At 42.1% G+C, this 17,275-nt stretch overlaps 1 protein-coding gene across 1 annotated transcript in view; it reads right to left on the bottom strand.

The window, feature by feature from the left end:
• Positions 1 to 17,275, bottom strand: part of DGKQ (diacylglycerol kinase theta) — a 1,501,752-nt gene that overhangs the window by 749,663 nt on the left and 734,814 nt on the right. Inside the window, exon 3 of the mRNA XM_078676348.1 lies at positions 17,053 to 17,155. Within this exon, the coding sequence (XP_078532474.1) occupies positions 17,053 to 17,155 (103 nt within the window). The remainder of the gene's footprint in view (positions 1 to 17,052; positions 17,156 to 17,275) is intronic.

Raw genomic sequence — 17,275 nt, 5'->3', positions numbered from 1 at the left:
TAAAAATAAAAATTAATTACACATAAAATTATCATTAATTATTTACAATTACACTACTTCCCACCCTATTCCCCTATAAAACCACAACCCGCTCCGGTACTAAAACATATAATTTACTTAAAAATTAATTTATTAATATATAAAAAAAACACATATTATAAATTAATTTAAATACTTAACAAATACATATAACACATACATAATAAAAAACATTAAAATAATACTAATATCGATATTAGTGACATCGAAATTAGTTACATCGATATTAGTGACATCGAAATTAGTTACATCGATATATATGCTATCGATATTACTAACTTCGATATTACTTACATCGATATAAATAAATTCGATATTACTTACCTTAGGATCGATATTCTGTCCAATGATATTCTTGACATCGATATTCATGACCTTCGAAATTTCAAACACGATATTTTGGTAGGTCGATATTTACAACTCGATATTTTGACTGTGTACCGGGAAAATTATAAGTAGTTAAAATTATTTGTCGCTCTCCAAAAATCAGATTAAAAAAATAAAATTCACAGTCCCACTTTGCACAGGAGGAGATGACAGCAAAACAAAACGAAAATAGAAGGAACATGCATTAAAAATGCCTGGTGTTGCGGAACATATTGCTGAATGCAATGCTTCTAATAATAAAACAAGAAACAGAAGAAACAATACATACATCCCTCTTTTCAAATAAACACTGGGCACAAGTCCTAAATGAGCGCTGGTGTTCCGCCCACAGAAATACATACTCCTGGAGAGGAAAGCTGTAGGACAAAGCGTATGTCTCGCCACACCAGCCGCCTCTGTGTACGCTGCTGCTAGCTCCCGCGGCAATATTTCATGGGAGTGAACTTTTGAAAAAAAGATGAGACATGCACCCACAATTAGCCATTTGCAGGCTCGTTTTTGAAAGGACACACACTCCAGCCAATCCGTGTGGGAGGAGTCAGACCCCACAAAGTACAGACAACAGATCACCTAACAGCGAAAGCGCTGTATAGGCTGGACCTAAAAAGATAAAAAAAGGGAACAAAAGTGCCTGCATCATTTTGTAGGCACATGCATGCATGAAGGGGAGAAAGGATTTTTCTCTTGCCCTTTAAAAACATTTTCAAGATCGCGCTGCAGGTATAATATCGCCAGCGTGATCTTGATATTTTTTTTACGCCCCCCCCCTTACAAAAAAAATTCTGCGGACGCCCAAACGTAAACGTGTTGCCTGCACCAACAAGAAGTTTCCTAGTCGCCATGCTGTCTGCCAGTATGGGAGATCGCAAGGCAGATTCCTGGAGAGAGCTGGAAAGTGTGGGCTAACACTAAAGCTGTGAATTCGCAGTAATGGCAGAAACACTTAGCTACACAACTATATGCATTAAAAACAAATAATACTGTTAATTTGCTAAGAAGGCACGTTTTTACAGGGGAAGCTAGTTAAATAATTAAACATGTTTAAAAGCTGCTAAAAGAGCAATTACGGTTTGACACTTCGGAAACAAGAAAGGCTACTTGAACAGATAATGAAATGTTATGTTACTGACAGTTTCAGATCCATTTAAAGTGCAACTGCTGTTGTAAAAAGAAAACCTACATAGAAGCAGCAACCGAAGAACTTGAAGATGTACTGCAATGTGACATCCAGTTTAATTTTTTGCAGGTCTTTTGCATGTTTGCAGTTTGCTGTAGCTTTCCTTAGCTGGCGTTACATCTTTACTCTCCGCAGGACGATATTGAGTATTGCTAGGTACTAGATTTGATAAATGCCCTATCTGATCGAATATTTCAATGATCTCCAGAACAGAATTAACCCCTTCCCAAAGGAGCTTCAAAAAACAAAGAAAAGATGTTCTGCTCAATCGACAACTCAACCCTAGAGACTCTATCTACTATTTACTGCAGGCTTGCTCCTCCCAGAACCTATGTGACCCGACGAACAAAAAGGATCTGATTTCTGTAAATTGTTTCTTTAACATTGCTTCAATCATGTCTGTAAAGCGCTCTGATACCCAGGGTCTTGACAGCTCTATATAAAACTCCATAAATAAATCAAAAACACTATATTATAGTCCCAAAAATGTTTTAAGTGTAACTGAGGAATTCACATTTGGAATCGTCATCTACTCATATTTTTAGCCCTTCCTTGCAAGTAGAAAGCATACATTGCACCAATGAAGAGTATAAAGACTAACTTTAGAGCTGCTTGTGCGTACAATTATAGCCTCATATTTCGTTTTATGCACACACACTACACCCATATGTGTTTTTCATCCTAAATTTCCCTGACTGTCTTGCACACGGCATCATTATAAATGTAAAAGAATGGGAGCCCAGACTGCAGAGCAGGTTTACGTCTGCAACTTCCAGATCACCCTCTTGAAAAATGGCACATTGCCGTTTGGACACTCATGCATCCCTTGCAACAAAGCCTTTTTGAGGCCTTTTGCTGCATTCTGCTTCCTTTTTGTGGCCTAATGTGGTAACTACAAAACCCAACACACCCTTCAGTCATATTAAAGAGGCACTGCAGCTCTAAATCCCTTTCAGGACATACAAGCAGTTTGATAAAAGAAGGTTGGTATATGGTGTTGCCTACTACAGTGCTTACCCTGTGGCAATGCTACTCACTGTTACTAACTACAACCACCATAAACCGCCTACTTTTCACACTTCTGCCACTGGAAGATGAAGGGGAAGTGTTCACAGACTGTAGAGCAATGACCACAAATCCATGTGTTTTAAACTGGACAGCTGGTAAGGCAGCCATTCCTTTTCCGACCTCTCAAGATACTTTATGTTGAGCCATCTACTGGTGCAGCATGTAGGGGTATAGGGCACTGAAATGACAAACTCTATTAACACGTCCAGCTCCTCTGCAAGAGTGCTTCCATGGCGTAATAATTTGCAACCAAATCAGTGCCTCACCATCCGTATAGTCATACATGCAGGGCTTTCACACAGACTCACTCGCTTGCTAAAGGGAGCTCCTCTACAAAAGACACCTGCTTCATTCAAGTCCTTTGTTTCCTGAACCTAACATGGCAACTTCACAAGACTGCACATTCCTTGGCAGTTCTCCTGGCCCCACCATGGCTGCCTCCTTTAAATGGCTAAGTGGGCGGCCATGGTGGGTCATAAAATCAGTTAGTACACGTGGGTGCCCAAGAGAGAACAAGCATTTGCAATGCGATAGGTCTTGCATTTACAAGAGTTTAAGCTATTGTCATTTACAATGGCAACAGCTCAAACTCTAGTAAATGCAAGGTCTATTTCACTTCAAAGAAGCAGATGTCATTGTCCGGGGCTGCTGAAAGTGAAAGCGGGCATGGCGAGGAAAGCAGGTCATGCCTACAATAGGAGAAACTCATTAAAGAAAATTGTGCTTACAGACACATGCCGTGTTGCAACAGAAGTGAAAGGGCCAGTCGCAATGGGAGGTTACAAATACAGACAAGGCGGCACCAAGGAGGGACTAACAAGTCTAATAACCACTTGGAAGCCAGACACAAGCCAATTAAAAATGTGGGCGGAGAGTGGGTGGGGCTTCAAAGCCATACTCCACTACTGCATGCCTCGCAGCAGCGCATGCGCTGGCCAGGCTCGACCTAAAATGTTGGGGACAGGCAGGAAACAACTTAAATAATTGACAAACGTAGGGGACAGGCATTTCGGTGTGATTTACACAAGAAAACCTGGTATGTTAGGTCATGTTAACGCTTGTGACTTCCTTCGGTGTGTTAACCAACCATCCACTGTTGGTGACCACTGTACCTGGTAGATGTGCCATAATCAAGTTCGATTAAAAAAATACTGATTTTTCACTGCACAAAAGCCAGAATGACCACCTGCCTGAATGCGTGTTTGATTTCTTTTAGGTTGTTTGTACCAACAGATAACACTGTATGGTCATGAATGATCCCCACCCCTTTTCTACCTAAACAAGCTCTATAATGTTACTCTTCAACTATGGTGTCAGCCTTAGGCTCAGATGGGGAACAATCCTGAAAATATTGTCACTACATCAGTATATTTATATGTGGAACTCGCGCAACTTCTACACACATTCCAAATCCTGTTTCATAAAGTCAGGATCTGTTGAGTGCTTTTATGTGGAGATAAAACTTACAACTGTGGAACTTTGACAGACATGCAGATTTCTCTGTAGTCGGACGTGGCAGAAGAGGATGATGATGGAGACGGTGTTTCTAAGACAATGCACAGGGGAAAGCAAAACGTATACAATTATCATTTTCTTCAATGTCCTATCTGCAGTTCCAAAATAATATTAACATGGAATCTGCGAATTAGGCGTAAGGAAATAGTGTAGGGAATGTCCAAGAAGCAAAGCCTGTAAACTAGAACAAAACAACTTTGAAAATCCAAAGTAACCCTATGCTTGAGGATTTTCTGTAGTGCGTACAATCAGCACTTTAAGTGCAAGAGAAATGCGTACAATAAGTGCAAGAGAAATGAGGCACAGGAAAGCTATGAAAAACTGTTTTCCATCGTGTGCACATGGGAGAAGTTTGTGAAATATGTCAAAAGTGGCCATCTCCAAATGCAGGTTGTTCCCGAGTTATTTAAGGATCAGGCTCATTGTGATTTCCTTCATAAAGTATAGATAGCATTAAAAAACTATATACCTGTTTACTGACTGTCAGCATCTCCATCATACACCCTATCCACCAATTCTTTTGTCATGCTTCATGGGACTAATTGAATATACTGGCAGCCCATCTCATTAGAAATGTGTGTCTAAATTACGGATTATAACTTTGGAGTATATTTTTGAGTAAAAGTTACTTTCAGTAGCTCAGTTATAAAACAAACTATAAAATATATTTTAAGGCTCATGTAATAAATGGGAACCGGTCTCTAATATCCCTTTTGCAGCTGAATTAGGATTTCTTTATACGCTGAAATAAGAAAATGAAATTGCTGATCGATTGTAATAAACTTACTACAGTTGAGCTGTGATGTTATAATGCCTGCTGCCAGCAGCCAAAGTGAAAGGTAGGTCCGGAAGCATACTTACTGCTGCAGAAAACGAGAAACAACTTTTAATGTTTCTGAGCTTTTCTCTAACATGAGCGGAGATCAGCAAAATGCAGCTATTTGCACTGTACGCCATTAAAAGAAAAACAGAATCTCGGTATATGTTTCAACACCTTTTGACTTGCACTGTATTATTACATACAATTAACAGATTCTGATGTTGATTTGCGATTAATTTCTCACGGCTCTTTTGTGTGTTTAGTTTCAAACTACAGACTCTGCTTTTATTCTTCATGTCGGCAATCATACTATCTTTTTCATATTAAGGAGCAGCAAATCAAAGATTTAAGCAGCTTGTGGAAAGGGAAATGGCATGAGCATTTATTACAACAAAAAAGTAGCTCCTTTTCCGCCGTAAATTATAAGGAGATTTTAAGTCACCTCTAAATTGTGACACTTTATATTGGGACTCAGTCTTTGGCCTCCTTCCCGTGTATGCTCACAAACTCTTCAGTGACTTGCAAATCCTTGTAATGTAGAGCAGGGGAACTTTATACCATATATTAAGCTATTACTTAAAATTGAGTACTGCCCTACCATTAACCTGTAGAGAGGGGGACCTGGGAGACGAAATATGTCCTGTACATGAACACGTCAAAATATACATTACAAAAGACCGTTGAATTAAAAAAATTACACTAAAAAATTCTTGAAAATGGCAAATTTAAAGTAATGAAACATTTAAGTAGTTAACATAATGTTCACTAAGCTAATTATATACTGAGCAACACACATTTTACACCTGCTTCTAAAACAAGGCTTTTTACTTCGAAATCTCCATTTACCAAGTAAGAAGGAGTACACCAGCAAATCAATGAAAACAAGCATTGGCATAGCCAATAGGTCTCGCTTTTGGGACCTTCTAAGTATTTAATTTTGCAGCACAATATCCTTGGTGCAACCACATCAACTGTTGCGTGGCTAAACACTTAAAAGGTCCCAAAGGCGAGACCTATTGGCAATGCCAATGCTTGGTGTGGTTGTGTGTGGTTGTGTGTGGGTGTGGTTGTGTGTGTGTGGTTGTGGTTGTGTGTAGGTGCAGGTGCGATTGTGGGAGTGTGTGTGTGGTTGTGTGGTTGGGTGTGGTTGTGTGGTTGGGTGTGGTTGTGTGGTTGGGTGTGGTTGTGTGGTTGGGTGTGGTTGGGTGGTTGGGTGTGGTTGTGTGTGTGGTTTTGTGGTTGGTTTTGTGGTTGGTTGTGTGTGTGGTTGTGTGTGTGGTTGTGTGTGTGTGGTTGTGCGTGTGGTTGTGCGTGTGGTTGTGCGTGTGGTTGTGCGTGTGTGTGTGGTTGTGTGTGTGGTTGTGTGTGTAGTTGTGTGTGTGTGGTTGTGTGTGATTGTGTATGCGAGTGGTTGTATGTGTGGTTGTGTGTGTGTGTGTGTGTGTGTGTGGTTGGGTGTGTCTGTGTGTATGTGTGTGGTTGGGTGTGTGTGGTTGGGTGTGTGGTTGGGTGTGTGGTTGTATGTGTGGTTGTGTGTGTGGTTGTATGTGTTGTATGTGTGGTTGCGTGTGTAGTTGTGGTTGTGTGTGTAGTTGTGGTTGTGTGTGGGGTTGTGGTTGTGTGTGTGTGGTTGTGTGTGTGTGGTTGTGTGTGTGGGTTGGGTGTGTGGGTTGGGTGTGTGTGGTGTGTGTGTGGTTGTGTGTTTGTGTGTACGTGTGTGTATGTGTGTGTGTGTGTGTGGTTGGGTGTGTGGTTGGGTGTGTGGTTGGGTGTGTGGTTGGGTGTGTGGTTGGGTGTGTGGTTGGTGTGTGTGGGTGTGTGGTTGTATGTGTGCTTGTGTGTGTGCTTGTGTGTGTGCTTGTGTGTGTGTGCTTATGTGTGGTTGTGTGTGTGTGTGTTGTATGTGTAGTTGTGGTTGTGTGTGGTTGTGTGCTTGTGGTTGTGTGCGTGTGGTTGTGTGCGTGTGGTTGGGTGTCTGGTCATGGTTGTGTGTGTGTGTGATTATGTGTGTTTGGTTGTGTGGCGTTGTGTGGTTGTGTGTTTGTGTGTATGTGTGTATGTGTGTGTGCTTGGATGTCTGGTTGTATGTGTGGTTGTATGTGTGGTTGGGTGTGTGGTTTGGTTGTGTGTGTGTGTGGCTGTATCTGTGGGTGTGGTTGTGGATGTGTGTGTGGTTGTGTGTGTGGATGTGTGTGTGGCTGTGTGTGTGGCTTTGTGTGTGGTTGGGTGTGTGGTTGGGTGTGTGTGGTTGTGTGTGTGTGGTTGGGTGTGTGTGGTTGTGTGTGTGTGGTTGTATGTGTGGTTGCATGTGTGGTTGTATGTGTGGGTGTGTGTTGTGTGTGCGTGGTTGTGTGTATTTGTGTGCGTGGTTGTGTGTGGGTGGGTGTGTGTGGTTGGGTGTGCTTGTGTGTGTGCCTGTGTGTGTGTGTGGCTGTGTGTGGTTGTGGTTGTGTGCTTGTGTTGTTGTGTGTGGTAGTATGTGTGGTTGTGTGTGTGGTTGTGTGTGTGTGTGTGATTGTGGTTGTGGGTGTGGTTGTGTGTGTGTGTGGTTGTGTGTGTGGTAGAGTGTGTGATTGAGTATGTGGTTGTGTGTGTGTGGTTGTGTGCTTGGTTGGTTGTGTGTGTGTGGTTGTGTGTGTGGGGTTGTATGTGTGGTTATGTGTGCAGTTGTAATTGTGAGTGTGTGTGGTTGTGTGTGTGTGGTTGTGTGTGTGGTTGTAGTTCTGTCTGTGGTTGTGTGTGTGGTTGTGTGTGTGGTTGTGTGTTGTGGTTGTGTGTTGTGGTTGTGTGTGGCTGTGTGTGTGGTTGTGGGTGGTTGTGGGTGTGGTTGTGTGTGTGTGGTTGTGTGTGTGTGGTTGTGTGTGTGGTTGTGTGTGTGGTTGTGTGTGTGTGGTTGTGTGTGTGATTGAGTGTGATTGAGTATGTGGTTGTGTGTGTGTGTGGTTGTGTGCTTGGTTGGTTGTGTGTGTGTGGTTGTGTGTGTGGTTGTGTGTGTGTGGTTGTATGTGTGGTTATGTGTGTAGTTGTAATTGTGAGTGTGTGTGGTTGTGTGTGTGGTTGTAGTTCTGTCTGTGGTTGTGTGTGGTTGTGTGTGTGGTTGTGTGTTGTGGTTGTGTGTGGCTGTGTGTGTGGTTGTGGGTGGTTGTGGGTGTGGTTGTGTGTTTGTGGTTGTGTGTGGTTGTGTGTGTGTGTGGTTGTGTGTGGTTGTGTGTGTGGTTGTGTGTGTGTGGTTGTGTGTGTGTGGTTGTGTGTGTGTGTGTGGTTGTGTGTGTGGTTGTGTGTGTGGTTGTTTGTAGGTGTGTGTGGTTGGGTGTAGGTATGTGTGGTTGTGTGTGTGTGGTTGTGTGTGTGTTTGTGTGTAGGTGTGTGTGGTTGTGTGTGTGGTTAGGGTTGTGTGTATGATTGTGTGTGTGGTTGTGTGTATGTGGCTTTGTGTGTGTTGTGTGTGTTTGTGGGTGTGGTTGTGGGTGTGTGGTTGTGTGGTTGGGTGGTTGTGTGTGGTTGTGTGTGTGTGGTTGTGTGTGTGGTAGTATATGTGGTTGTAGGTGTGGTTGCATGTGGTTGTGCGTGTGTGTGTGTTGTGTGTGGTTGTATGTGTGGTTGTGTGTGTGGTTGTGTGTGTGGTTGTGTGTGTGGTTGTGTGTGTGGTTGTGTGTGTGAGTGTGTGGTTGTGTGTGTGTGGTTTTGTGTGTGTGTGTGTGTGGCTGTGTGTGTGTGGTTGTGGGTGTGTGGTTGTGTGTGTGTGGTTGTGTGTGTGTGGTTGTGTTAGTGGTTGTGTTAGTGGTTGTGTTCGTGGTTGTGTGTGGTTGTGTGTGGTTGTGGTTGTGTGTGGTTGTGTGTGTGTGTGTGGGTGTGTGTGTGTGTGTGTGTGGGTGAGTGTGGTTGTGTGTGTGGTTGTGTGTGTGGTTGTGTGGTTGGGTGTGGTTGTGTGTGTTTTTGTGGTTGTGTTTGTGTGTGGTTGTGTGTGTGGTTGTGTGTGTGGTTGTGTTAGTGGTTGTGTGTGTGGTTGTGTTTGTGTGTGGTTGTGTGTGTGGTTGTGCGTGTGGTTGTGCGTGTGGTTGTGTGTGTGGTTGTGGATGTGACAGTAATACTAAAAGCATCTCAAAATAAAGGAACACAAACATCGGGTTTGGGAAAGAGAAAGCACATTGGAAGTCAAACGGGCGCAGCAAAGCATTAACACAACAACATGTTCTTTGATGTTTGATGTTCTTTGAACGAGAACATCAAAGGGGCGCTGCTAAAGTGATCTTGGGCAAAAGTGATCTTGAGCACTTAATGAGTAAGACGAGGTTTGCCATTTGGCGCCTCTGCTCCTAAGCGTGCGCCCGTGCACATGCCCTGTAGCTCTAGGCTGGCCAGGCTTGCCATGGTAGCATTTTTTGAGCCCTCACTAAATGTCTCTCCAGCAAGCGCATGCGCTCGGTCAGGCGAGACCTAAAAAGTGGAATTGAAAGATCTGCATAGTGCATCCTTTTCACACCTAATACCCTGTGGACATTAACCACATGAATGCTACAGCAATTCATGCTCTGTGCTGCAAATGCACATTACCCATTGTTCATGACGAGCTCAGCTCGTCATCAGCACACAAGCAGTGTACTGCATGACGAACTGAGCTCGTCATGAGCATGGAAGGGGTTAAAAGGCACATGGGGTGGGGAATGTAATCATACAACATTAGAGGCTGCAGCATGGAGGAAATTCCTCACATGCTCATGGTGACACGAAATGGCATACAAAACAGCCCTGAGCATCAAATTTATATCCTAAACTTGATTGCCCACGCAATGTTGTCATAGCTGAATGTTTCTTTATTTCAGAACTTCATACGTATCCAGCGAAAACATAACAAAAACTTGTAGCCAACATGTGTTTCGTCTCACGGTAATTCAACCGATTACTTCATCAGGGCTACAAGACAAGCAATATTCATACTGAGTATTGGTTTTATAAGCTTCTTATACCTTCTAATCCATCACCAAGCTGAGTGTTAGTGTAGATAGTGCTCAAAGTAAAGGGAGAGAAGGATCTGGCACTCAAAGTCTTCCAGATGACAAATTTGATATTAATGTTGTAAAAAGGTGAGTAAAGAAATTCACAGTAAAGTTCAATAAAGGAGGATGAATTAGTATGGAGAGAAAAGGTAAATTATCAATCACCAACCTATGTGCTGCATGTGTAGATGCATCGTGTTACCAAGCACTGTTATATTTTCAAATCAAGAACAGAGCAACACCTGTGACAAAGATCATGTCACATTCACACTTATCCTCGAAAAATTAATCCATGTAAGGTTTCCAACATACAGTACTGTGTAACCTGAGTTCCTAAGTACTGAAACATTGTAAAGTATCATCAGTACTAGTAAACATCTCGTGGGCAATGATCTGAGTAAGAGAAAAAACGAAACTGAGGTCCTGACCAGGTAATATCTAGTAGCCACCATATATTGTTCTCGAAACTCAACCTTAAAGTTAAAGACCATATATATGATTCAAATCCAAATATACAAATCGTTTCTGCATACAAATTCAGTAAATGCCATAAGTCTTAACCCTCGCATCTCTTCATATGTAAATTAAATGTAAATTTAAAACAAAAAAGGTGACACCAGTAATTCTTAAGACAGAGAAACCTCGGTCTAGGTTCTCAGGAGACGTACATTTTTTTCTGCATCAAATAAGGATATATAGTAATCTTATATTTAGTCAACTTCTTATTCGCGTATAAAACCATGAATCATATTGATTACATATCTCTAGTCATACCGAGCCGATAATGTTCATGTGTATGTACAAGTCAGCTCAAATATGTATCGTAAACACTGGAGTGCACAGAGATTGTTATAGTAAGCTTCGGGAGTAATTGCAACCGATTCTTCTTACCGCAGTATGTTCGAGTAGAGCGGCAAAATGTATTCTGTCCGTGCGATTTTGGGGTGCTACAGCCGTTACATCTTGATATGGTTATTTGTACTCTCACAAAGTGTCCTGATAGAGAACTGACAACCCATCACAAGTATCATTGACAGGGCCATCTTAACCTGGTGGTTTAATGCCATATTGCTAATCTCACATAAGGGTAATTGCCCTATGTGTATTCATAAGTTATGGCAAATCTTCTAATTCTTCTGTTTGATACAACGAAAATGTGCTTTCATAATATTGGTAAAGTCATCAGTGTCATGTATAAATGAGTGATTAATACATATTTTGATGTTACTGTCTTATTACCCAGCCGAGATAAGCTTCTATGTGTGCCTGCGCCTCAGGTATGGTCACTCAGTCATATTAAAACGTAAAGTAACCTGAGAAGCGATCTCAACGTGCAGTCCACAGCATCACATAGTCACGTATATATAATGTGTGAGCTTGCGGGCTCGTCATGTGGGGTATCATCCCAATACAAAGCAACGTTTGTCCAATACTGTAACTGTATTACAAATGTATTTAATAAGTCTGTCCCAAAATTACGGGACCTACATTGTTTATTAAGAGTAAACAATCTCTATCTTGTATTTATAATCGCTGTGAAAACAATGTACATGATATTTAATCAAAGCTGTAATAAGTAATCAAATGGCTCACAATATCCAGAATCTGTCTGTGCTGAAAAGAGAAATTACCAAAATAGTCACTATACACCAAAATCTAAGACTCCTCTTTCATAGAGTAAAGCCTTGTCTATGTTTCAAATGCTGTAAAATGAAGTGGAGAGGAAAGTGCTTGTACAGCTAAGAGACAGTGTACTAAAGTGGATGTTAGTCACTATTAGCATCACATCAATTATTTCAAATGTGAATCAAGTGCCTAAAACGTATTGCAGTTAGTGATCAAAATTCAGTTCTCAGTACACGGTTACCTCCCCTCACATCATTCTGTATTGATTAAACCCCATGAAACTTAAAGCTAAGGTGTGTATGCTGAGCCTCACAATCTTTTGCATGTGCTGGAATGGGATATCTGTGGCCACATTGTTTTAATGCTCTCAAATATTCAGAAATACAATCGTTAAGCGACATGCTGGTGCTTCCCACATATATTTTGTTAGATTTGCACATTAGGACATATACAACAAATTTGGTGTTAAAATCAATGTGTGTACGTTTCATAGACTTTCGTGTATTATTGTGAGGAAATTAACCACACTATTATTAGCCAGTCACCACATATTACAATGCCTGCACTTATATGAACCGATGGCCCTTTTATGCAGCCATGTCTCGCGTATCTGTTGTTTGGGGTAACTGGACTGATAATATTTTGTATTGTGTTTCCTCTTCAATATGTAACCGCAAGAGAATCCGTTACAAAAGGCCATAATGTCTGATCAGCCCGTAAGTAAGTGTCAATGTCTTCTTAGTGTGCTATACACTTTGTGTGAGTGAGGGTGATAGTTAGTAATCATCCTCACTGGTGCTTTTTTGTTACTACTGACTGGTTTTGGCAATGGCATGAGCATGTGCCACTTCAAGGACACTAACACTCACCTTGGTGACAAATTAGGAGGTATAGAATGCTTATGAAACCAATTATTGCTTATCTTGTATCCCTGATGAAGTCATCGGTTGAATTACCATGAGACGAAACACGTGTTGGATACGTATGAAGTTCTGAAATAAATAATAAAACAAGAACGACAACATCGCGTGGACTATCAAGTTTTGGATATGAATTTGGTGCTCAGAACTGTTTTGATAATTTTGCTTGGGGAGCATTACGATCTCAGATTTGGAAGTGGTTAGTGCCCCCTTCCGGTTGTTGGAGCACAACTATGAATACATAATTTGGGACACTATTGCATACGGTTTTGCGCAGTTTTTACCCTGCCACTTTCTCTGGGTTTAGCAAATAAAGAATGATAACCTTCCTGCAGAATGAACTCATGGGACAGACAAGTCCAGCATCACTGGTCTTTGATCAGTAATATTGATTCAACTCCAGTTTTGATGCAGGTGGTGCTAGCATCAATGCAATAAGGTATGAACTAAAGTGTTCAATTTCAGGATAGTTTTGCAGGTAGGGTTGGGTTGAGCTCTTTAGCTTCAAGTGGGTACTTCAAGTCGTTCAGGCCAGTGGGTGAGGGGTAGAATTGCCTAGTTTCAGAGCTTCTGAACTATGGGTCTGCAAGTTGACTGCATTGCAGGCACATCGCTTAATGCTACTCTCTGGTTATAACTTTGGAGTTTTGGTCCTTTTCCCTGCTGGCTGATTTTATTTTAGCAGTAATATTGGATGTATTCCTTTTCCTCAGGCCTGTTTGTACCTGTATATGTTCTAATTATGTTCAACCAGACAGGTGCTTCCTTGAGCTGTTAGCCACCGAGCACCTCATCCTGGCCAGCTGGCGCCAAGTATCCCATGATTCTGTTTTTTGTCTCTTACAGATCATTATTTGTAGGTGACTTTCATTTTGACTGTCTTCTCACTATGTCCAGATGATGGCCCCAGCTAAACAAACCATTGGGGTCAAAACATTGATAATTCTAATTTACAATATGGACTGCATCATTCTTTAAGACTGTCTATAACCAAGAGTGCTGTTTGGCTCACACTGAATAATCAAATGTATTATTGTATGATCAATGCAGCCTATTTTTATGTTGAAATGCTCATCTCTTTTGCAGTTAAAGTTATCTGAATTGCACTTATTTCAATGAGCACTATGATGACACAATATAAACACTACATCTTAATAATATTTTATCACTTGACTAATAACATATTAGTATTGTGAATAATGTATGCAGTTGAATGGTATTCATTTTATTTTATTTATTTTGTGTTGTGGGTTTACCAGCTACAAATTATAGTGGTAACCGTTAATGCAATAATTTGCTGTTGCTTTTCGATACATCTTTCATTTTACCCCACCTCAAGTGAACAACAGTATTAGGATATATACTAATACCAGGTGGCAATAGGATCAATGCAACAAGTTATGCATTAAAAGTTTAAATTATAAGACACCGGGTTGAATTGAGTAATTTAGTTTCAGACATGTTCTTGAAGCTGCTGATAATAGTGGGCGAGGGGCAGACTGCCAGTGTCGGGATTCAAACTGCATATGGATCCAGTTTTGAAACAATGGTACCCTTGGGGACAGCCGGTAGTAAGGGGCTGGATGAGTAATGAAAGGATGAGAAGAAACACCAAGCAGCGAGCAATAAATGTTGCTTGCTGCTCAGTGGCATAGATGTGTAAATCTGTGTTTTTTTTCTTTTTTGATGGGGTGGGGCAGGATGGCCCTTGGCTCTGCAAATGCGTTGGCTGTGTGAGGCTTTTAAAGACAGTGTGTGTGTTGCTGCAGAGAACAGACTTTGAATTTGGGCGTTAATCACATGGCCCAGGGAGGAGACGGAAGATCACCATTAGTCTTAATGGCTGGGGGCAGGGCAAGCCATCTGACACAATGTAGGAGTGGGTGTGTCAGTGGCCTCTGCCTCTTCCACCAGACCCAGCTACTTCTTTAGATTGTATTATTTTAGGTGGTCTGGGGACTAGTGGAGCCTCCGTCTATGTTTCTCTACAGTGTGGGTTAATAGTTTGTGTCACTGCAGTCCGGTCACCAGGCCCGGGGAGTACAAGAACGTAGGTGAGTGAGTTTTATGTGAAGTTTTGTTTTGGCCTGCTGCGGTTCAGCCTGCCTTCCCTTGTGTGAAGACAACAGGATGTGGGAGCACACCGCTGACCTCTCAGGCAAGGTTCGCCCCAGGCATTCTGGTAAATGCAGTCTCCTGTAGCACGCTCCGAAAATTTCGAGTGTTTCGCCAAGGTTGGCGCAGATAGTGCTGATCTCTAGAGGCGTGTTTCTGGTTTATTAACCGTCATCAGTAGAGAATGCAGTCTTGTATTTTGGGGTTTGCTGAGCAGGCTGCCAAATATTATATCAGGCAGCACTCCCAGCAACCCCAGATGATTTTTTTCTTTGCTCTTTAATACTGCTGCTCTCTACTGAAGACGGGCTCAACCCAGAAACACGTGTCGAGAGATATACAGTAATGTCTGCACCGACTTTGGTGAAAAACTCCAGCTAATTTTGAAGTAAGTTTGAACTGTGTACTGCATTTACCAGGATGCAAAGGGGCGAACTGTGCTGGGACTGTGAGGCAGTGTGCTCCCAACCAGCATTTTCCTTGTGTGAAGACCTCTTGTTCTCGGTCCTACAGTAGGCGCACACATGCCATCTAGCATGTGTTATTGTAAAACCTAGCACGCTGGCTAGGCCTCGAGTTCCTTCACCTACTGGCTTTACCAATGCTTTTGAGTTTAGAATTGAGGAGATTAAGTGGTTTATCCATAATCACAAAATGCGGAACTGAGGCCAAAGCTGAGATGATATGGCATCGGTTCGGGCGAGGATGTGGTGTAAGGTCCAGAACAGGTGACTATGGAACGTTGTAAACCGAGTTCAAGTTTCGGTGTCTGCTTCACATCCTTGATTTTGGGCAAATCACTCGCCATGCCTACAAATATGAATGAGTCCTTGTGTAAAGTAACTACATAAACTGCACAAATAAAAGTAACTGGTGCTAATGTGAAGTGCTCCAATACATTTGGTGGCGTTGGTACTATATAAAACTGCACCGAAACAGTAACTGGTGCTAATGTAAAGCGCTCCAATACCTTCAGGGTGGTGTTGGCGATATATCAACCTGCACCAAAAAAGAAATGTGAAGAGCAGAGTTGTGGGAAGAGGGGGATCAGTGCAACGGAGTTTAGCGGGGCAAGCAGCGATGGGCGGGAGGTGTACGGTCAACCAACAGCAAACGTAAGCTGCCACGGGGAGATTACGTGATTTGGCTGTATTCATAAAATGTGCAACTGTGGCCGAAGCTAGGGAGACAATGTGGCATCCTCTTGGGAGAAGATGTGAGGCCACAGCTGGCGACTATGGAGATGGGAAACTGGTTTCGACTTTTGCTGTCAGCTTAATATCCTTGATTTTGGGCAAATCACTTCATCTTCCCGGACCTATAAAAATTAATGTGTCCTTGTGTAGATTAGCTTGTGCTGATGTAAAGAGCTCCAATACCTTCGGGTGATGTTGGCACTATATAAAACTGCATCAAACTAAATGTGAAGCAGAGTCGGTAGGAGGGGATCTGTGAAACAGAGATAAGCGTGGAAAGCAGCGTCACTGGGTACCATTGGGTGCCACCACGCTCTCCAACTAGTCCTGCATACTGGACAGTGTCCTACATCTGCCACTACTTCAAAGCCCATTTTTCTAAGATAACAGAGAAGTGCTTACGTTTTTTTCTTCTCGATTAATAAACTGCCACATGAATTAATATAGCCTTATAGCCCGCCGTAGAGGGCTATACCGGCTATTAAAGGCCCTCTCCAGCGTTAAAGGCCCCGAGCCGAAGGCCAGGGCCTTTAACAAGGGAGAGGGACTTTAATAGCGGTATAGCCCATCTACGAAGGGCTATAAGGCTATTAGAACATTCTGTCACTAGAGGACAGAATGTTCTAACAAAAAAAACAAAGCCTTATGGGAACGTGAGGGGATTGGAATCCCCTCAGGCTCCCTGAACCCTTTGTTCACAGCCAGAGCTGTGAACAAAGAAACAGTGGAATGTTGGAGCTCCAGGCTTATACCAGCCATTATAAGCCCAGAGCACTCCATTGTTTTCAATGGAGCTCCCAACATTCCAATGTTCTAATACCTAATGAGCTTCCTACTCTTTCATCTAACATGAGTCTTTGGAAACTTACAATCACACACTCAAAGAACACTTTTGTGATGACTGCTATTTTATTTTACTATGTAAGGGTGTATCATGGTTTAGACTTACCCGATGACCCTGAAAGTCTAATGAATGTAACCTTGACCGTTGAGTTTTTTTTTTTAGCATCGGCCTTGCAACAGGGAGTTGCTGTTTGAGTTATTATACAAAGCGTTCAGTGCACTACTAGGCACTGAACTCAACATCTGCCCTGCGAACATGTTACATTATTAGTGCATCAGACACCTATCACAAAATTCAAATGAAAACAGGGGAGAGCTTTGTGCTATCAACCTGATCAGTTAAGCATACCTTCACACCGTAATGCAGTGCTCCCTTCCAGGTGTTTCCGGCAGACGCTGCAGAACTTCTTCTTGTAATGTCCTGGCTGTCGAAAACAATGTGCAACCGGCACCTGCCAAAGAAATAGACAAAGATTTTTGGTTTAAATTTGCTGCCCTATACTTGCTGGTTTTAATTGTAGAATTTGACAAGCAATGTCTATTGTAAAATGGGATAACCTCCTAAACTTGAC

This window comes from Lissotriton helveticus, chromosome 2_1 (genome assembly GCF_964261635.1).
Source record: "Lissotriton helveticus chromosome 2_1, aLisHel1.1, whole genome shotgun sequence".
NCBI classification, from domain to species: Eukaryota; Metazoa; Chordata; class Amphibia; order Caudata; family Salamandridae; genus Lissotriton; species Lissotriton helveticus.
This window is presented reverse-complemented; position numbering and strand designations above follow the sequence as displayed.